General features: G+C 30.7%; 1 protein-coding gene across 1 annotated transcript in view; it reads right to left on the bottom strand.

The window, feature by feature from the left end:
• LOC134707773 (polycystin-1-like protein 1) overlaps positions 1-23,937 on the bottom strand; it is a 195,324-nt gene that overhangs the window by 123,921 nt on the left and 47,466 nt on the right. The window contains exons 5-10 of the mRNA XM_063567812.1: positions 16,494-16,580; positions 14,895-16,173; positions 9,537-9,677; positions 6,713-6,828; positions 5,666-5,748; positions 3,373-3,522 (exon numbers count right to left, since the gene is read on the bottom strand). Coding sequence (XP_063423882.1) covers positions 3,373-3,522; positions 5,666-5,748; positions 6,713-6,828; positions 9,537-9,677; positions 14,895-16,173; positions 16,494-16,580 — 1,856 coding nt within the window. The remainder of the gene's footprint in view (positions 1-3,372; positions 3,523-5,665; positions 5,749-6,712; positions 6,829-9,536; positions 9,678-14,894; positions 16,174-16,493; positions 16,581-23,937) is intronic.

Genomic DNA, 23,937 nt, shown 5'->3' with positions numbered 1-23,937 from the left:
AATTAAAATATTCTAATGGAGTTTGCAACAATTACTACTCATTTAAATACATCATAAAATATTAAGATGTAAAAAAACTGCTTGTTATCACTGAATGGTAAAGATTATTTAAATTTATCAGTTGGTAGTAAAAAGTGAATATACATTGTATATTGTATATAACAAAGATTTAAGTTGATTCTGGACAAAGAAAGATAACTCCAATTAAAAAAAAATTCTTGCAGATATTTCTTGCTTACTATACTGGACAAAGAAAGATAACTCTTAATTAAAAAAAAATTTGCTATTTCACAATTTTGTGAAATTAGATATTTCTTGCCATTGCACAATACTGTGCAATTGAAAAGACTTGCTATTGCACAATACTTAATATAATAATTTTAGATCCTGATTTAGACCAACTTGAAAACTGGGCCCATAATCAAAAATCTAAGTACATGTTTAGATTCAGCATATCAAAGAGGCCCAGGAATTTAATTTTTGTTAAAATCAAACTAAGTTTAATTTTGGACCCTTTGCACTTTAATTTAGACCAATTTTAAAACTGGACCAAAAATTAAGAATCTACATACACAGTTAGATTTGGCATATCAAAGAACCCCAATTATTCAATTTTTGATGAAATCAAACAATGTTTAATTTTGGACCTCGATTTGGGCCAACTTGAAAACTGGGCCAATAATCAAAAATCTAAGTACATTTTTAGATTCAGCATATCAAAGAACCCCAAGGTTTCAATTTTTGTTAAAATCAAACTAAGTTTAATTTTGGACCCTTTGGACCTTAATGTAGACCAATTTGAAAACGGGACCAAAAATAAAGAATCTACATACACAGTTAGATTCGGCATATCAAAGAACCCCAATTATTCAATTTTGATGAAATCAAACAAAATTTAATTTTGGACCCTTTGGGCCCCTTTTTCCTTAACTGTTGGGACCAAAACTCCCAAAATCAATACCAACCTTCCTTTAATAGTCATAAACCTTGTGTTTAAATTTCATAGATTTCTATTTACTTATACTAACGCTATGGTGCGAAAACCAAGAAAAATGCTTATTTGGGTCCCTTTTTGGCCCCTAATTCCTAAACTGTTGGGACTGAAACTCCCAAAATCATTCCCAACCTTCCTTTTGTGGTCATAAACATTGTGCTTAAATTTCATTGATTTCTATTTACTTTAACTAAAGTTATTGTGCGAAAACCAAGAATAATGCTTATTTGGGCCCGTTTTTGGCCCCTAATTCCTAAACTGTTGCAACCAAAACTCCCAAAATCAATCCCAACCTTTCTTTTGTGGTCATAAACCTTGTGTCAAAATTTCATAGATTTCTATTAACTTAAACTAAAGTTATAGTGCGAAAACCAAGAAAATGCTTATTTGGGCCCTTTTTGGCCCCTAATTCCTAAAATGTTGGGACCAAAACTCCCAAAATCAATACCAGCCTTCCTTTTATGGTCATAAACCTTGTTAAAATTTCATAGATTTCTATTCACTTTTACTAAAGTTAGAGTGCGAAAACTAAAAGTATTCGGACGACGACGACGACGACGACGCCAACGTGATAGCAATATACGACGAAATTTTTTTCAAAATTTGCGGTCGTATAAAAATGTATTCTAGTATCAATTGTATATATTCCCAAATGAAACTAGTTAAGGGGCTACCTGAAGCCCGCCTCTAGGTGCTGGATTTCCTTGCTGTGTTGAAGACCTCTTGATGGCCTTCAGCTGTTTTCTGCTCTTTGGTCAGGTTGCTATTTCTTTGACACATTCCCCATCTCCATTCTCAATTTTACATTGAGTTCACATAGCACCATAAAGTCAAACAGGATTTTTTATAAATTAATATAAATGTTTGTGTCTGATGCCACTTACTAGTGTCAAAAGGTTGTAACAGTCAAAAGTTACATGTAGATTAATTATGCAAAGTCATCAAGTGCAAGGAAACATCATGTCCTAAAGATATGTTCAAGAAGATAGCTTAACTTTTCGTGTGACACCAGTTTCTGTTTTATATCGAATTTCTTTTATATGTCAGAATTATAAAGTCATATATCAAAATAAGTATTTTAATAATTAGTAGTAAGCATGACTTGACATAGAAGTAGTTACTTATAATTGTTATCCATTAAACACATATACAATCACAAAGACATATTTGCAAAGTCAGTCACGCTATATAACAATAAGTCAAATATTTTTTTTCGTGAAACATTGCCATTTGCTTACTTTCTAGTCACCAGTCGTTGGTTAACATACTTACAACCTCCCCCCCCCCCTTTTAAAAAACATTAAAAAAAGTTTCAACATTATCATTGAGGTTTATCTTATTTCGTTCAATATTCCTAAGAAAAGAAAGTGATTAAACCATTCTTTTTCTAGTAGATAAATTACCAAGTGAATTATATGATGCATATGAAATGCAAGTGTTAACATCTAGAAAGGTTTACTTTGAATTTTATTTGATCTATGGTCAGTTGCTCATTTCAACAGAGGAATTTTGGTATTTTAAAAACAATTCCTATTTTTATAATTTACAGCATTTTACTTCAAAAAAAAAATGTTCTTCTTTTATAAAACATTATTCTGATGAATTATGCCAAATTTTGGTAACCCTACAATAACACGTATATATAACATTAACCACATGTAAGCAAAGCTGCAAAATCTACAGACTTTAATCAGACAGTTGTCAAAAAAAGTTTAAAGAAACTTGCAGAAGAATTTTATTATCACTTTAGTAACAAGAATACAAGGCTTGGGTTTCATGTGTTCTATCTCCTGCTTGTCAGATAATTGGCAGATCTATCTATTCTTCTTTCAAAGATTTATTACTGAGGAAAGTCAAATACTCGGTTTTACAATTATCTCAAGTCAAATTTTATAGCTTCTTTATTTCATACAATACAATGTCTTGAAGTTGCCTGACACATGGCCACTTATGTTTAAAGCCTTTATTTTTCGTCAGAAAAAAGACATCCACACATTTTTCACTTATTTTTGGTTGCCACATGAGACTTAAGGTGTCTGTCCAAAAGTCAGAAGCTTCCAATTCAGTGGTTGTCTTTGGTTGCTGATAGTCATAAGTTAATTGGTTTCATATTTTCATGTCAGGACCATTTATAGCTGACTATGCAGTTTGGGTTTATCTCATATTAAGGCCGTACAGTTGGCTATTATTGCCTACATCCACTTCATTTGAACTCTGGTAGATAGTTGTCTCATTGCCAATCTTACCACATCTATATCTATATAAGTTGAAGACTACGAGAGTCAATTTCAGCTCTAGTCCCATTTGTTTATACACCAGTAAATTGAGTAAATGTCAATCATTTAACTGGTCAATCTATTTTATCCGTATATACTCACCCTCTGATTTCTACAACAGTTGGTCCAGTCAGAGTTAGTCCAGAAATTTCTTCCTCTACTGCTATCAGACTATCAATAGGTTCCTCTTCCTCTCCGGTGAAACTGACCAAAACATTGTATAAACCTGCCTTTTTATAAACATGTTCCCATCTGAAATGCAGAAATTACATTTATTCATATAATGCTTAGTGCAACAAACTTGTCTAGCTTTTACTATTTCCTCCATCATTCAAAGCTTTGGGATTAGATTAAGTCCCTCTTAATCAATCAAATTCTTAAAACAAACAATATAATGTCTACTAAGGCCTGAGATATAGTTTGTTATCAGAGTTTCCCATAACAATAAATATTCAATTTTTCTACAATTTCACATTAACAAATACATCTAATGTGACTACTAATCTTCCCTAAACTTTACCCCAATCAGGACCACAGCATTTAAGACTGCAATATCATTTTAAAATTCTTAATTTTAATTTATTTTTTTTGAAGATTTTTTGTAAAGCTATTTCTGAATATATAATGCAAATTATTAATGGACATACACTGATTTATATACTCAAAAGATTAGCATTGATAAATTGAATACTTTACTTATCACCTTCACATTATTAAAATATTCACATTATTAAAATAGAGTCCAAATAATACTCAAATTGCATCATTTCTCCACTCAAAATATTACAAATTTCTTTGTGTGATATATGATAATTAATATGTAAAAACCGTGAACTTTCACCTCATCTACTGTGTTTCTAAGTCTTCACCACATAAAATTGAGAATGGAAATGCGGAATGTGACACAGAGACAACAATCTTACCAAAGAGCTATTACTTTGCAAGTTCTTTTACAATGTGATAAAAAGACAACAATTTATTCATGCCCTACTCAAACAGCCTAAAATGCTGGTTCTTTCTCAAAATACCTACAGTCTATAACTATACTAATATTGACATTATGCATGAATATGCACAATTTTGTTTGATCATAAAGGTGACAGTTGATACTTAATACTTAACAAGTCATTTTTAAAAACTCCCCTCAAAAAATGACACAATAAATCTTATTTCATCAAGTAGTTTTTAATTTTTTGTGACACAAAATCAAACAGAAAGAATGATATAATATTTAAACACTAAAGTAAATGTTAGTACAAATGCTAGACTTCCTGTTTTTTTCTACAATAAATACATAAAATTTGTATTTTCTGCACTTCTGTAAGTGATCCTTGTGGTATCAGCAAATTTTTACTTGAGACATAAAATGAAAAAAAATACCCACCAAAAGAATAAAATAAGAGTTCATATCTTTTTCACTGTTTACTGAACACTTTAAAATCTCCTTGACAAAATCCTTGTCGATGATATATTGGCATTTTGTTGAAATAAACTTAAGCCCATTTATCCTATTAAGATTTAACATTTATTTAAAATCAAAATTCTCTAATTGTAAACTGTTACACATTTTGAGTGTGAAACTCAAGTGCCAAAATCCAAATATATGTTCTACTAGGAAATCACTATTAAAATCAATTCCGTGCTTTGTACAGAAAATCTGGATTTACAATAATTATTCTTTCCATAAAATACGACTTTTTGATAGTTTTTACATGTCAAATGTTAAGTCTATATGGTGAGGAAATATTTGGAAACCACTTATGGATGCAGAAATGGTACACACAGATAAAATATTTATAAAGTTTGTACGACAGGCTATAAATTTGACACTTAAAAAGATAAAAGAGGAGAAAGTTTAAAATTGGCCTATATAAATCTTATTATTCACTTGGTTGTTTATGGTATTTTATCACTAGAAAGGTATTTGTCCATGAAAAATAATTAAACTTTGATCAAATCCCTTTTCTTGTTTGGGGAATTTCCTTATTTAAGTCTTGATGTACTTGATCTTTGAAATTTTTTATCAAATATATTCATAATTTTTCAGTCTTTAAAAAGTGATTTAAATATGGACATACAGTAAGTTTGGATTTGGACTGCAAGTCATATATCAGTTTATTTGGCTAGTTTAGCATTTAAGTTGAAAATGCAAAAATTAAACACCATTATAATTAACACAGTCAACAAGAGTATGACGTGGTGGCGTAAGAGAGTACTTATATTTCATTATATTTGGCTTTTAAGATGAAAATGCAAAAATTAAACACCACCATAATTAGCATGGTTAACGGGAGAATGATGTGGTGGCATCAGAGAGCAGACTGAAAAGCTGTAACACTATTAAAATGGCTTCGAAATTACTTTAAAAGTGGATATTACTCAAATATGAACTTACTCAAAGGGATCTTTCTTTTCTATAACTTCTTGATTCTGGTCCCCATACTTAATATCAATAGTATCCATCTTGGAATAATTTCCCTGCAAAACATAAACACGAACATTGTTCAAGAGCAATTTCAGAGACCAACACTGTAAAATATAGTTAAACAACTTTATCCAGAAATACAAATAACTTGTGACTGCTTCAATAGAACTAATAATGGACAAGCTTCTCTTGACTTGCATATATATAATGCATTAAAATGTTATCAAAATCCAGTCAGTGGTAAGGGAGGAGCAGAATTTGTAAGTTGGCTACCTTAGTTGCAATGTATATTACTCAAAAGTCATAGGAGGGTTGCCTTTTGAAGACATAAGCATTCCCTAAATCATTCTGTCGAGAAGTAATAAACAGGTGTACAATACCACTAGGTACTTAAGATTCTATAATTAGAGATGATCCAGTCACTCCTCCAGATTTAGGTGGAGTTGTAAATACAAGATGTCTTCTCATTGCTTAGGAATTAGAAACCCTTAAATTAAGTTCTGATAAAACATAGCAGGTGCATAATACCCTTAGGTATATATCCAAGATTTTCTGTTAACTTCACTAAAATTCTGTATAGGTTGCACATTGTAAATACAGCTGTTTGTCAAACCACACCTCTTATTGGGAGATATATAATATTCATAAATATTTTGTTTTGTGTATGTACTGGTTCCCAAGCGATATTAAATTCTGTGGGAGACCAAAGTGTACGAAGGAGTAGTACAGAATTGTATCACAAGTTTACACTCTAAAAAGTTCCAGACATTTAAATGTTGAAATTTTTCTGCCATATGTTTTGTCCTTTGAATAAAATGGTAGTGCCATTTCAACTTTCCACTAGAGGATATACCTTTATACGAAACTTCATAGTAAAAGTGTCACAATTTTATCCGTAAAGTGAGTTCCTAAGGGAAATTGCATTACAGAAGTCCTTCTGTAACTGATTCACAAAAAATTTACCAGTACAATAGACAAGGAGGACAGATTTACAAACTAGTACATGTAAATACCTACCATCAATAGAAACTTGATTTCTTGATTTACCGGTACAATAGTATCATGGAGTAACACCAAAGATCCTGGCATGTCACTGCATACATTCTCTTGAAATGATCTTTTATATTCTGATACTGGAAATAAAATTAGAAAGTTTCTTATTTTTGCAATACTCTTAGAGTCACATTATTCACCTTGTTGCAATCATTTCTGAATTTACAGTCTGAAAAAATGCTTTGAAAAAAAACCAACTTTATTTCATGGTTATAAAAGTTAATTGAAAGACTTGGTGCATCACAGAAGAAAAAACAAAATGTTTTTTAATGCAGATTATTTCATCTATAAAGATCAATATATTCAAAGCGTATCTTCCATGTCTAGTGTATATTTATCTACCAGTAAAAAATCCAATCAGTTTTAAATGCCTTATGTCTATAATTTTACCAAGTTAGAACAGTGTATGTCAAAACATCAACTTAAATAAAGAAACATGAAGCATAATAAAAATCCCCATTTAATTTTACAAGTAGAGCTAATTTAAGCCAAAAATATCTCTTACTGAAAATAACTTCATATTTTATCTCTTTCAGTGCCTACTTAATCTTTTTAAAACAATCTTGAACACTAAACTTATGTTTTAGAAAGTTTATAACCTTTAATTAACTTCATTTAGATAAAATTTATGAGCCAAGTGTTTGTTCAAGCATTAAAAAGTACCTGATAATTAATGTCAGTGTATGTTGCAAAGCACTATACTTTTTTTGTCTTCACATTGGGTAAAGTGTATTGATCATTAATTTGTTACCATAGTTCCTCTGTTCTATACATCCATGAAATGAAACCTATGGTAACTTTACTTTCAATACATAGAAGCTTAGTCTTAAAAGTAGGAGACAAAAATACAAAACAAATTGAAATAAACAGTACAGTCTTCCATATTAAGCCCATTGAGTCGGTGCTTTTATCAGATATAGTTCAAGAAAACATTTGATTGCTTTTCTCTACTTTTTATGTTCTGTTAAAAAAAAAAATCTTTCTACATGTCTAGGGAAGAAATGAAACGAGAATGAGAGGCTCAAGGATAAAGACTGAAAAAAATATTTCCTTTTATTTCCATAACAACATATGGGAAATTTCAATTACTGTTGTACATTAAATCATTTATCAAACTCTGACCTTTGACCTCTAATCTTAAACACCAGCATTGAAGACCTTAACCTTGGAATGTGATGGTTCATTTCATTCTTTTGTAATACAAAGTGGGATGAAGTTTTGATACAAGATCAATATCTATTTTCTATCTTAGTGTACTTAACAAATGGACAAAAACACAAATACAGATGAACATGTCACCTTTTCTTCTTTTTTCTGCCAACTTTATGAAAAGAATAATAAATCTTTGAGAACAGTTACAATATAGCTTCCTGATTCTTTGAGTCATATACGGTAGTTAGAGACTTGAGCTTTAATTAACTATGAAGATAAAACTTTATGTAATCAGCTACAAATTTTGAAAACTATCTGAATTTTGTTTACAATAGCATTTCCTGCTTTTAGTGTTTCAAAGTTTAAAATTTCAGGTTTTTTTTTATCAATTAACAAAGATAATTGCTAACTTGGTTTATAAGTAATCTTAAAGCAGGATATTGCATGCCTGTTACTGCACCTAATAACTACTTCCAAGAATATAATGGTGGTTTCTGTGATTACATTACACTACCGGATTACTTTCAACAATGAAAACCAGACATCACAAAATGGCAGAGAACAAATTCATACAGATCTTTGAATAATAACAATATGTAACAAAATACAGGAATTAACTGATACTTAAGAAAATGTCTGCTTATAAATACTTTTTGATACTAAATTTGAAAACACAACTGTTGAGGTCAAAGCATCAACACTGTTATGTTCATATGCCAGCTCTAAAACTTAATCATGTCCTAAAACTGGGTAACATTACCCTATTCTCAATTGAAAATATTCAGGTTTAATATTTTCTGTGGTGCTAAGTAGTTCCTGTTACCATTGACCATATTGTAAGTCAATAGAATTGTGATAATAAAGAAACTTATTTTTACAAAAGCAAACAGCAGCCCAGTTTTTGCAGTTGGATATTTGATCAAAAATCATATAAGCTAAAATTCAATAAATTTGGGTATAGTTTCTGTACATAACAAGATCAATACATGGTCTAGACCTTCCTTGCTGCATGTAGTTCATTTGGATAACATGTAAACAAAAGCATAATAAAGCATAACTGACCAAGATGATTTCTCAAACAATTTACAATTAGACTAGAAAATCATTGTTAAAATGTTTGAAAAGGATGAAAATGGTTGGAATATACATTTTCCTTGTACCATAAGGGTACTTAAGTTTCATACTGTTGGCAATCAGGATGTGGTTGCAGAGAGGATGTAATAAATCGCTTTCAAGCTGAAACATTTCCATAGAAACAAACAAACAAAATTTTTCCCGGCACAATCATGTCAATGTGTGATTAAATGATTTAAAAATATGGTCAAATAGGAAGCAGCAGCATGACATATCCAAAAACCACATGACTTACGCCCTATTACTCATCATTATCAAGCTGATGACATGTATACCCTTTTAAGGCAGCCAAGAAAAACTTTACCTTAAGTCTTCTTCTCGAGGTCTTTTTGATTGACAAACACAATGACAGAATGAAGAACAGAGTTGAGCAATTACTAGACACGCTTTAGCCAATGGGGATTAAGGTATTTCTTGAAAAATAAAATCTGAAAAGTGGAATACATGAATGCATTTATTAATAACCCCAAGGTATTGTTATCAACAAGAAAACATTTCTTACCTAGATTTTTAGCTGTAAAATTGATGTTATGGTTTCCTGGAGTAGAGAAATTCTTTGAAACAACAGGACTGCTGGACACAATGTGTGTTCCATCGGAGAAGTCCCAGGTAAAGAGGAGGTCTTCTCGACTTAGGATCTGATCTGTAAATGAAGGATATCTTGTATAAAATATTCTTATCAAAATTATGTATATAAAGTACTTCAAGGCAGATTACAACTTTTTAACTTCTATTATTTCCATACTTACAAAAGAAAGTAAATATGAGTCAAAGGAATAATATCAATGCTATAGATGTCTTGTGGTTAATTTTATAATAAGTATATTTTATACGAAAATCTAATTTAGTGCATTTCTTTATGAACAAATTATTCATGTATTCTTACATATTTTTCAAATACATGCTTTTCCTTGTAAAATATAAGATTTTTCAAATTAGTAAGGGAGGTAACTTGCAAAAAATGTATGGTGCATGCAGTTCTCTCCCCTGATATAGTTTAAGATTTTGTGATGTTTAAAATCTCTAAATGTGAAAACAAAAGTATGCCTTTCCAAAGCCTAAGGAAACTATAATCTATCAAGTTTTTTAAAAGTGTTTCTATCACCATGTCTTTAACACTATATTAAATTGTTTTCTTCAGTGATTTTTTAATAAGTTTAAAAGATTATCAAAATCATTCAACATATTCTTCTTCACCAAAATTAACTTTTACAAGTTATACAAATGGAATCCATAACTTAAGCCTACAAAAATTCACCTCCAAATCTATAACACATTTAAATTGTCTTTCAAACAAAGATCTCCTCTGACTGAACACATGGCTTATCACAAATTTAATACACATTAAACTCATCATTTCTTTGTAGAATTAATGATGGGAAGTTGATGAGAATAGCAGTTTTTTAACTTTAATGTGTTTACCATGCTGAAGTAAATAAAGTGCAATGTCACAGGTTAGTAACCTTGAAAAGAAGGAAAAACATGCTGAACTGCAAAAAATATCATCTAAACTTTCTCATTTACCAATTAACACACATAATCATTTATGAAATATGTAGCATTTAAACTTTTAATGTATGTAACCTAATAAAACCTATAAAGAAAACACCTGTTGCTTAATAGTAAGAAATCTTGCTTTTGGATTTAACAAGTGTGAAATAAAACATAAAGGAGATCTTCAAACCAATACAGTCAAGTGTCTCTCCTGATTAAGGATGAAGGATGACTCAAACCTTCTAACAAATCAGCAAGACTAGAAACCAAACCAACATCCCATATACCTCTACTCTTCCATTTGGTTGAAAGAAAATTCCAAACAACAGAAAGAAGATGTATGGTATATCTATAAAGCAGCACTCCAGAGGACAAGTTGTGCCTGCCAGGCAAGTGCCATCAGGGCAATTTACATACAGACATTAGCACTGCAGGAAGTACAAAGCTTGTAGTATTAAATTTGATGTCAAGTGTCGGTCTGTGTGATAGAAATAATGAAAGTAGAGAGTTATAAATGGAGCAGAAAAATAGATCAGTACTTAAATGGCAAGGTTTGGCAGAATGTTTGTTTTAAACTATAGAAAATGCACTATACTGCATGAACATTCAAATGTTATCAATAGGACATGAAAGGCTGATACTTGATGACAAGAAAAAAAAATAAAAAACTTTATCACAATTGTTTATTACAGCCCCAAAAAACATAATTACACAATAATGACAATGAGCAGAAGATGTTACTGATAGATATTTCACAGGACTTGAAACTTGAATAGCAAGAATTCCTCACTAAGGAGTACTTTGAGCACTGAATTTTTCCAGAAATATCAGCTGTTCAAATAGAATGGAATCTACAAAGGATTGGATTTCTTTTCATGTTACAGTTTAATGAGCCTTTCTATCATTTATTGGCTTCTGATGTAAATCTTATATAACATCAAATATCATAGGAATTGATCAAACTGTTTTATCCTGGATTTCCCTTTTACGATTGTCCTCAAAGTAACCTCCAAGCAAGATCATCTAAATGTACACAAAATGCCCTCTCTAGGTTATTTCATCTTTATGCTTTTTAACATCTGTTTGACAATTTCATGTTCTTTGACATATTTTACCATGTTTGCTGTCAGTGAGCTCAAAGACTGATACCACTATGCATGTTCAAATTCAATCATGTCTCTATGACTTCTGATCAGAATTATTTTACTTTACACATAACCTCATATAGTACATTTAGTTTATGAAATTGCATTGGGAGCTATTTTGCAGATATGGCCAGTTATTTGAACAGACAGACTTGGCTTTGCTCATTGTTAAGGGCCGTACGGTGACCTATAGTTGTTAATGTGTGTCATTTTGGTCTTTTGTGGATAATTGTCTCATTGGCAATCATACCTCATCTTCTTTTTTATATTACCCAAATTATGGTCTTAACAGGATATATTTTAACCTGATTAATATGCATACAGGTAGTTTGGAATAAATGAATTCCTTAATATGGCGAAATTGTTACCTTATAAAAATAAAATTTGCCGAAAAATGATATTTCTTGAAAATAACAATCGGTGCCGTAGTAAATAGACATCCAGTTACATTATAGTGTTGGTGTTGATGGAGTATTTATTATATAGCCCCCATTATATATGTTTTGGTCCCGAATGTCCTTGTCTATTGCATTTTCTGAACTTTCATAAGTGCAAAACAAATAATTTATAATGAACTCTTTGTCCAATGCATGAATGAAGAATTTCAGACTTCACAAAACACAAAAACTTAATTCATTGATAAACAAAATCTCCTACCTTCCAATTTTCTTACTAAGAAGTTTTACAACAGAAATAAACTTTATATCAAGTTACAACATCATAGAAGAGTAATTATAATGTTTTTCTAAGTACATGCACTGGTACACCTACTCCTATGGAAAGCCCATGATATACGATCACAGATGATTATCTACATTTTGTACACCATATAAGTTAAGAGGACCCATTATACTAAAACAGTTTATCAATTACACACAAGATATAACCTTCAATTTTCCTGTCTTATTTAACCATTAAACCATGACTCATAAAAGATCTATATATCTATTATCTAACCTGTACAAAAGTTTCACTAAACCTTCTCCCATATCCAACAGAATATTGCTTAAAATTGGTCAATTAACTTAAAATCTGCTGACATAAAACATTTTATAAATTTATCTCAAGAGTAAGTTACCAGAGATGCTTTGAACTGTTTGCACTAAAAGCAGATTTTAAAGAAAATGAAAATAAAAACATCTCAACATCCTACTGTAGAAAGGTCAACGGTTTGTTTTCAATTTCATTCTAATGCTTCAATCTATACCATTTTACAACAACAAATATCTCAGACAATATTTTTGTATTTAAACAACTGATGTAGCTTTAGAAAATTTATTTTCCTACTAAAAAAGATAAGATAATGTAATGTAAGACAATGTATAATATAATTGAATAACCAATAACATTTAGTTCAAACCCATAACAAATGTTATTCAAAATTTATCTTTCCTTTTTTGGTTTTATTTGTTAAACACACATTTTTTTCTCTATTTCTTGAAAACCAACTGTGTAAATAGCATTAATTTTCAGTAATTTTAATAGAAATAACATTTTTAAGACAGTATCTGCTTCTAGTTTATAAGATACTAAGTACCATTTTACAAACAAAAACAAGATTTCTATGGCATATGAAATTGTCTTTCCACCACATTTATTAGGAAATATTACATGAAACAAGGTGTAAGTATGCAACATGACTTGATCCTACCCCTGTTGCCAAAAGCAAGGACTTATATATACATCCCTGCCAAAAGTAACAGACATCATCCTTCAGATGTCCTTTGCTTTTTTGGTGTTTTTTTTTTGTTTTGCTGTCTCAACATCTATCCCCCATCTCTCAATTTATTTCTACTAACTCTTATACATAAAAGATCATGATCCTCAGTGAATGTAATTTGTCACTGTAAGTATGGAACATATTTTTACTTCCACTAGAATGCCATCTCTATAAGTACACTTCCTTGTAAAGACAAGTTTAATCAAAGCTATATGACTCATGTTTACTGGACTGCAGCCAACCACCGTGAGGCTGAATTCTGATACATTTATATTTTTGTAAATCTTGCATGATCAATTAATTTCATTAATAAACATTGTTCTGCGAGACACTTTGTTCTATAAAAAAATCTGGATAAAAATCAAGTTTTATATGCAATTCAAGCAACAAGCACACATCTGCATTATAATCTGATATTACCGAAGGATATTCTCCACAGTTAAAACATTCAGAAGATTTAAGTCAATGCCTATTTATTCACTTTTTGATTATTCTTTATTCTACACACAGTATGGAAGAAACTTTGTCTTCATACATCAATTGAATAACAGGAAACAGGAAATTTACAAAGAAAATTGTTGAAGTTAAAATAAAACAACTGTCAAGAATGATGGGAATCTATAAATATGCTAATTTTGATTTTCAAAATTACTCTAAACATGTTGGCACTAGTTTTTTCATTCACCAATGATACTAGGTCATTGTGAATTGAGGAACCCCTTAGTATACCATTATATCAAATTACCTTGACCTTTGACTTAGTTATTATAGGAACGCATTTTATTTCCATTACTTACTGTAAATAGATATCTATAACACGTTTGTGATATTTCATTTGTACAACAAAACTTTTCTTTCAAAACATATTATTTATTAAATTTTACAAATTTTAAAACAAGAATAGAAGAATTGGACTTGACTTTGACCTACATCTTTGAGAAATTTAATTTTAAGCAGTTATAAAAGACTGTCTTATATTTCTTATACAATTCACAAGTAAGTCAGACAGACTGCTTATTTCCATCATTGAAAAGCTCTGTCACAAAAAGAATGTACAATGGACATAGAAGGATACTAGATTAGTTGAGTTATTTCTTCTTCACTAGACAAGAACAAAAAGTATTGATCTATGGCTAGCAGAAATAAACAATCCCCTTCCCTTTTCATCAATATCTACCGAATTAAAACAATTTACCAGGTTTGTAATAACACGAGCAACACCACAGGTGCCACATGTGGAGCAGGATCTGCTTACTCTTCCAGAGCACCAGAGATCACCTCCAGTTTTTGGTGGGGTTTGTGTTGCTTAGTCTTAAGCCATAGTAGACTATTTCTAAATCCTACTAGACATAAAGCAATTTTCCTGCATACGTCAGTTGTTTTTCCTCAGAGTTTAGTATTTTTGTGATTTTACTTTTTTGTAATTTCTACTAGACATAAAACAGTGGATAATACACAAAATAGTCAGACAGATTCCATGCAGTAAACAAAATGTATTTACCTTCAGTTTTTATGACAAATATAGCTGGTACCCCAATCGCTGGTGCTCTGTCCATCGTGATCTCCACATTTTCTATCATACGTTCGACAATGACTTCTACATAACTGGCCACTTCAGAAACACCATTGAAAGCGAATACCGTAACATTGTGTATGCCTGCCTTGTCAAATATGTAATCAAGATAGTAAGCCCCATTGGATAGTTCATATGTGTAATTATACTGTACTCTGCCTTGTCCAAAGTCAAATTCTAATTCAACATCACTTTTTTTATTTTCTGAGATGATAATTTTCAGGTCAGTTTTTTCACCTAAAATGTTTGGTTTTCTCTGCTGTATGATGACATATGTGAGTGGGACTTCAACTTTAATCAGACTGCCCAGGTAAACTAATATGGAACTGATATCATTGTTGGCAGAAACACTTATATTGTAGATGCCTGGTTCAGTAAGAACAATGGATGCTAGTGAGGTGACATTACTGTTAGTGACTGTTGTAGGAATAGTGTTGGAGTCACTGAGAACTCTCCATTTGAATTCAACATCTGTACCTTGTGAGACATCAGAAAGGCAGGTTAGGACTTCATCAGTCTGTAGTACATGTTTATCTCCACAGGAAAGGTTTAAACCTAAGACTGGTTCTTGGACATGAATGGTTGTTCTGGTATGTAGGGTGTTTATAATGTTACTAGCATTACAAAATATGTGATAGAAACCTGGTTCAGTAAAAATATAAATCAAATATGGATGGGAACTAGATTTATTTGTAACAATGTCTCCTTCTTCATTTACAACCAACCAAGAAACAGTCATACTGATCGAAGGTACAGTTAAATTTAATGTTATTTTTGTTGTGTGATTGACTGCAATGATTTTCTCCAATTGAAGCTTAGCTCCTTCAAGACGATTTACTATCATGATTACTGATTCTAACTTCTTTTGAAGGGTTTTTTCCTCATTACTAATAAAAACTTCTGGAACGAATGAGCCTTCTTCTGCAAAATCATGTTCAAATTGGATAGCTAATATGCACCCTCTGCCATAAGTTGACACAATCGACATTTCGCCTTGCTTACAATTAATTGACAAGGCAGTGGTATTTGAATCTTCTAATGTTGCAAAGTGATAATGATCTTTATAAAACTGCACTTTTAATGAAGTATTGAACCTTGACCTTATCTCCATGGTAACCAGGAAAATGACAGACTGACCAGGTAAATATTGTGTCTGATTTGATTGTATGACAAATGTTTGGTTCGTCAGCCTAACTTCCATAGCAACCTATTGAAATGAAAAATCCTATTCTTATAACATAAACAATGTTATTTTTTGCTGACTTATGAAAAATCAAAAACAAGGGCAGAGAAAAATCACTATTCTGTATTTAGTTAATTGCTAATTATGAATATTTCTGAATTCAGTATTGTCCATTTTTTTTTTAAACTTAAAAAGATATTGCTGCTACTTTACGATTCCCTCTTTATATTATGCTTTACCATAATAAGATAAAACTTTTGAAAGACTACTCAGATTATGATCTTCTCATTGGTGTATCCCAGACTAAGATTTATACCGAACAAATAAGTAGATGTTTTACTCACCAGATACAAAGTTTCTGAGAGATGACCAAATGTATTCCAAACCTCAACCGTCTGTTTGTACACACCCTGCTTTCTCATAACCATTGTCTGAAAGAGAGAAAAAAATCATTGTAAAAAAGTACATTTTAATCTACATAATTAAGTGGTGAATGATATTCTGTCAGTCATATGTCATTTAACTTGAGTATAACCCATTCATAAAATGGTACAAATATGTTCAGAATCAGGTAATCCAATTGCTTCTAGTACTAATAATACATAATTTTAATTCCTATGTATTCAACTAAAGCAGAAAACTGGAAAAGCTGCAGATAGACAAGTTAAAGTACACTAAACAGCATGATCACACAATAGCATATATGAGAGTATATATATATCCCATTTGGGAAATTATACTAAAACAGAAGACTGAAATCATGCACCATTTATACACTGTGCAGCATTCAGTCACAACATAAGAAACCAAGGAACAAGTCATAAATTATAGAAATCCTATAAAAAACAGTCTGTAATTCAATTGTTGCTGGGTTTTTTTTTTTAACTCAATCAGGCTGTTAGTTTTCTCTTTGGTATGTTTTATATTTGTCATTTTAGCAAGACCCTTTCCAGCTTGCTATGGAGTATGTGTGTTTCTCATTGTTGAAGGCTTTATGCTGATTTAATAGTTGCTAACAATTGTGCCTAATTTGGTCTCTTGTAGAAAGTTGTCCATTAGCAATCTTAACATATCTTTTTCCTTTTTATATACAGCCAAAAGAAAAGATAAAAAGTCAAATAGCTTTGTAAAGCATGTTATCAACTTCACTATTTTGAGAAATTTCAAATTTGGCGAATGATATATTATCTAATTACACCTTATGTAAGAATCTGGGGTTTTGATTGGTTGATAGCCAGTGTATTTTTCACCAATCTATTGTTATCAAATGAATATAGTTCATTTTTTTAATGCCACCAGGGTACATGTATATGCAAAAGAGATATGCCTATTTTACCCTCTCTGGCGTGGTATTTGACAAAAAATACTCTATCCGACTGGACGCTTGTAAGGTCACAATCATCGATGAGTTTTTGAACTTTGACATTCGGTGTAATTAAACAGATATAGCATGTTATTGAGGAGGATTTGCGAAAAAAATACCAGTCTTGAGAATGAATTTCCCTCGCCTTAAGGCTCATGAAATTTAACATTCTCTGGACTGGTATTTTTTTTAAATACCCCTCCAAAGTAACATGATATATCTGTTCAACATCCCATTCAAATATTGTACATTTCCATTAATCACCATCTCTTATAAAGAGAGTAAACAAAAGAGACAACAAGGTCACTCCTTTTTCTTGCTTGATCAAATTAAAGGACATCTTTATAAGATTTTCCCCTCGTATAGTAGACATACTTTTAAACAATCAGACATAGCGTAAATAAGCTTTATTCTTCGTTCAGCCTTTAAGCCAGTTCAATTTTCCAATCAGAGGCCAGAATTACATACTCCGATAGCTATAGAAGTAGTCAACTTTGAAATCTGGTCAAACGGAAATCTGTCTGGCATCATCATTTTCAGTAATTCTCAGAGAAAGTAATGCTATCTATTACATTAATCTCTCCCATACTTTAGACATTCTTGATACTTATATTATTTGATTATACAATAACCTATTTTAAATCATTAGATGGAATGTTAAAACCTAATTTTCGATGAAAAGTATTTTTACATTATCAATTTTGCTGAAGAGACCCTATTTCTAACAAGGTAAAAGCACAGAAAGTCATACTTAATATAGCATTGTAAAATGTTGTTCACTTATGTCTAATTTGACCTCTGATCTTGACATTGAATAAAACAAATCAAGTTTGCCAATAAGCATTGAACATATATTCAAACCACCATTTAGTCCAAAACGAAAACGATAACAAAAAAGACACTTCATAAGATTTCCACACTAACAATATCTTCATCCATACCATGATAAAATGCTGCACCTTAGACAGGATTCATGCAGTTAAATCAGAACAATGCTTGACATAGACTGAGATTTTAAGACTCGTTTTCTTGAAAATTTATTCAAATTTTGCTATCAGCTTTCAAACTGAAACTGGATAAAATTCACTGATAGACTGCAGTCCTTTTGTCTGATACCATGAGTAAAGGGCTTTGTCCTACAGAAACTGAAATTAAGCTTTTACAAACCGACAACTGAACATATTTATACATAGATAAGTGTTAAGCTTCCAACTTTAATATTTATTTTACAGCCAAGCTGATGCTTTCTTTGCCTTCTGACTCTTCATCAGTTTTACTCTATTAATACTTACTGAATGTGTTATGAAATATAACCAACTGTCCATCTGTTCAAACCCAGCTCATCAAAAATACATCTTTTCAATGTCAATACAACACAAAAAAGACAAAATAAATGTCCTCATTCTTTTTTAAATCATTCATTACATAATCCTGTTAAATGATTGCTATTTTTCACAAGTGACAAGTAATTCTTTCAAATAGGAAAATCTTTATAAAACAACAAATTAACTTTGCTAACAACACTGTCAAGACTTTGGACAAATTTCCCTAAAGATTTCAATCCAATTCAAGTGATGAACATAAAAGAGAGAAAAGGCATAAATCAAACTCTTTGACAGGAAACCAGTTTCAACTGATGACAGCACACTGACAAACTAGTATCATTAACACTCTCATCAGATTCTAGCACTAATTGCTGTTTATTTTGTCAGGTCATGGGTCAACAGGGAAAACAAACAAACAACATTTTGGCAGAAATGATGTATATGTAAAAAGTCATCAATTTAGAGTAATAATAATTTCTGTAATTTCTATATTTCAAAAGGCATCCTCAAAAAACTGCCATTCTATTATACTGACAAGCTAGCAGCTCAACCAATAATAGTGTTTGAAAATATAATTTCTTGGCCCAAAACATATATCTTAAACTCATAAAATTGCTGTGTTTCTTGGTTAGTAGGTCTCAAAAGCATTTTAAAATAGTCTGCACAATTCACTTACAAATTCATTAGCAAATGCCAAAGTTAATTAAGGTGTACAATAATTTACTAACATGTCTGAAAGATTTGAACATTGAACATTCTGAAGATATAGCTTCATGATGATCTTTCCACATGCAATCTGTCTTTTGACTTTCATCATATCATTCAATACTGTAGGCAGTTTTCTCATAAAAGCAATTTTTTTAACAATAATGAGCAAGTTCCATAATGAATCTTTCGTTTTCAATGCAGATCTTTTCAAGCCAAAATATGATTAGCAATGTTGAAATGGTGATATTATCAAATTAAGTTTGTTTGCGTCTTTTTCGCTTCGCTTGCTTCCAGACTTTTTACTGTAACACATACACATAAGAAAGTATTATGCAGACTTGACAATTTTCTTTGGAAAATCCTTTAATTCAAATATCATACTTTCTTAAAATGAAAACAGCATTCAAATGAAGATATATCTTGAAATTTTTATCAAATAAAGGTACAAAATATATCATACATATCTTTCCTTGTTTGGTCTATGAACCATCATAAATTCAAAAAGAATTCTTCTATCTCAATAAAACTTGTTAATGCCATTTTCTTATATTTTTTTCTTTATATTGCAGATATTATTTTGATCCTTTGTTTCCAACTTTGCAGAAGAATAAGGTGTCAAAGTCCTTTTATCTTAAAATTTTATTTAAACAGGTGTCTTGTTAAGTCATTGCAAAATTTTAATTCTCAAAGTTAATACGGGAAACTTTTGAAGTGACCATAAGATTATTAATAATTCTATAACTGTATTATGTCATGTTCAGATTTATACAATTCCAATTATACCATCTCACATATATGATATTTACAGCACTGATAAAGGCAAGACTTATATACTAGGACTTTTTGTGCCTTCTAAAATTTTCTGAATATACCTCAATCAGGAAAGCTCAAACCTCAAAATTAAAAAGCCAGGGATGTAAAAAATACTCAGAAACATTTGCTTTATGTATAAGACCATTAAAGGAGACAGTTTGCTATTACAACCTTTTCATTCTTTATCTAATAAAAAACCTTTCATTTTAGTTTACATTCCTTAACCTATTATTCATGTGAAATATTAGCAAAACATGCAAAGGATCCAGTATGAGTAATTTATTTGCATAAGAATACTATTTGGATTTTCTATTTTTCATCATACAGCATTCACTGTTAGAGTCTCCGCTATACAATAAATGATGACTTCAAAATTCATTACAGAAAACCCACGGATGAGCAAAGAGGCTCATAAACAACCAACTTAATTGACAAAAAAATAAAACATCTCCACGCTCTTATTGTCAACCCATCTCACAAACTCAGGAAATAAAATAGGATCAAGAAAATAAAGGATAACAAACATATTTATTCTGCATATCAGATGCATTTTATGCCCTTTTGTCATATGGAAATCCCATTTGCAACGTATTATTAATAACCTGCAGACGTGAAAATGTCTTCTCTATCTCCTTATTAAGAAACATAGATTGGCTCTGAACCCTATCCATCATTTTCTGATAAGAGATAATAGGAAATAATTTTCCAATTAAACGCTTGGGTATTTAAAGTGGTACCCATTAAGAAAATCCTGACTGGGCATTATAATGAAACAGCAACTAGTTTGATATTTTTCAATTTGCAGATTGGTGATTACATGGTAATGATAGATGTATTTAATCAAGCAATGAATACTTTTATGTTCTAATCATCCTGTGTAATAGTTTGTCAATTTCCAGAATAAAAAGTGGAAATAAGGATTATTTATACCAATTTTAACATAAATTCATATACAATCATGTTGTAAAAAATTGCCAGGTCTTTTTTCATCTTTGCACTTTTGTTTCAGTGACTATTAATCGAATATCATTATAAAGTAGATTTGTAAAAGTGCATGGAAACTTCTAAATCTTTATCAGAATACTATTCATGTAAAAAGAAAAATCACAAAAATAATGAACTCTGAGGAAAATTCAAAAAGGAAAGTCCCTAATCAAATGGCAAAATCAAAAGTTGAAACACATCAAACATATGTAAAAGGCTCAAATCATGCTCAAAAACATAAAAGAAATTTTGCATAAATATAAAACATGAAAAGATTTTTTTTAATCATATCTTTATAAGTGGTCTGTTATCTTTAACCTTAATACACATGCAAACTCTAAAATAAAATGTCTGAACACAAAAACTGTTGTCTTTATGTTAAAAGAATCATCGTCAAAAAGAACCAAAGATGTTACACAATGAATGCATATGTAGTATACCAACCTGTTAGATAATGAAATTCAGCCCCACTGATACACATTCACATCAGATTAACAGTGAAGTGAGGTTCTTTGAATATTGAACAATAAATCTCAATAGTTCTACATTTAGATATGTTCCCAAACTTTGTCATGTGAGTATTTGGTCGAGCTGTCATGTAAATGTCATGCATTCTAGGGTCACAGAGAGGTAATTAGATATAATGCCATTATTTCCTTGATAGCTTGTCACTAAACATGGCATATACAACAAGACAATTTGATTAAACAGCCAATTATTATCATATTATTTTTCAATTTACATCCCTAGACATTCATACTTCTTGATTAAGTCAATGTCCCCGACTTTCTCCACCCTCCCATTGATGAATAAAGTGTTATAGTTGATACATTCCACAGACAAAGTGTCGGAACATGTCGCAACAGTTTTAAACATTGTTGTTGAAAATATGCATGAAATATTTGCCATTGGACATATAGAAAACAGCTATCAATCAATATATCTGAAATTACGACACACCCTCAATACATTATTCCTCCCATAAGTTTGCTTTAAAGGAGTAGGTCCAGTAAGACCCCTTTTTGGCATCAAAATATAGCAGTTTTACAAAATTGATAAAATGTAAACTTTTAGTTATTTTAATATTTATTGAAAAGTAGAGTGCTTCTGCTACATAAATATGTGCTATTTTTGACATATAGATACAACGAACATATATCAGGTACTGGCACCTTAAAGTCATGCTAAATTACTGAATTCTTCACAATTCTGGCATTTTAGTTAAATTTTAGACGGTTTTCGGGTAAAACGAAAGTGGCCGCATTCGTGTTCATCCTTAATATTGAAATGGAAGATGTATTTTATGATAAAACATAACATATATAAAGGTTGAGGATGAAAACGGATGTGGCCACTTTCATTTTTGAAAAAAAAACATCAGAAAAGTGACATTTTTAGGCATATTTGGTTGATTTTTCATATTTGAGTTTGAATCAGATCGTTTTAAATGATTAAATCAGTTCAAATCTTTCACATAAACTAATTGATTCAAATGAAATAGACACTTAAGTGTTTGAAAAGTGGTCAAAATCTTTTGTCAGATGAACCTGAAATTTGAGGCCAAAATTGGTCCTATACCGGACCTACTCCTTTGGTCGTATTAAGGTTCAGATAAGATGATGAAAATGTTAAGCTTAATAAATGAAAGAAAGTTGTCTCAAGTGTAGGTTGTACTTAGCTCACATACTTCATTTTGACCAAATATATTTTATATGAGATAGGGTTTGCAAGTTGAAAGTGAAAATTGACACTCATAAAATGTACAATCCCATAGAAAAAGTAATTAACTATAATTCATTAGCTCTTGAAGTCAAATTATCTTCAAAGGCTTTTATTGAGAAAAAAAATCCATTTACACTGAGCTTTAAATAGACACTTTAAACATATTAGTTATATAAAAACTGCCTTGTGGTTTAATAAAATGTAAAATTTGAGATATTTTGGGGTAAATGATAATAGCTACAAACATCTTACAAATTGTGTTAAACCACAATATCTTGACCTAAAATCTATATAGCTAAACATACAGTTCTTTATTCAATTTATAATTCGTGAGCCTGAACAGACCAATTTTAGGTCATAATTTTCTGCTCAGATAAATTTATAAAGACTAATGTGATTACATTGAGCATACATCAACTTAAAGAAAAGAGGGATGTCTGTTACAAGGTTAAAAGGTCACCATGCTTTACAGACACACTTTAAAAGCCATTGAGGTGAAATACATTTTCATACTTTAAAGTTTCAATTTTCCCAACAAAATGCATTCTGCGATAAAGGGATACAAATAACACACTGTGCTTTAAATAATTTATTGTCAAATTTCAAGGCCATTCTATTCTGTTACATTGAATTTTTAACCTCACTCAAACGTTTCTTATATGAAAAACAGCTTTGATAAAGTACTGATAATAATTTGAAATCTTTATTTGAAATCTTTTATCTCTCAAATTGTAATAACAGTTCTCATATTTGTTCTGAACAACAAAGCTTTATTAAATTTTAAGATTGAATCTACAGCCAGATTTTCATTTTATTTAAGTAATCGGTAATATCAATCATTGTTTCTAGGCATATAATACTCTAGCATGAATT

This window comes from Mytilus trossulus, chromosome 2, assembly GCF_036588685.1.
Source record: "Mytilus trossulus isolate FHL-02 chromosome 2, PNRI_Mtr1.1.1.hap1, whole genome shotgun sequence".
In the NCBI taxonomy this organism is placed as follows: Eukaryota; Metazoa; Mollusca; class Bivalvia; order Mytilida; family Mytilidae; genus Mytilus; species Mytilus trossulus.
Note: the sequence above shows the minus strand (reverse complement) of the source record. Positions and strands in the feature narration are given on the sequence as shown.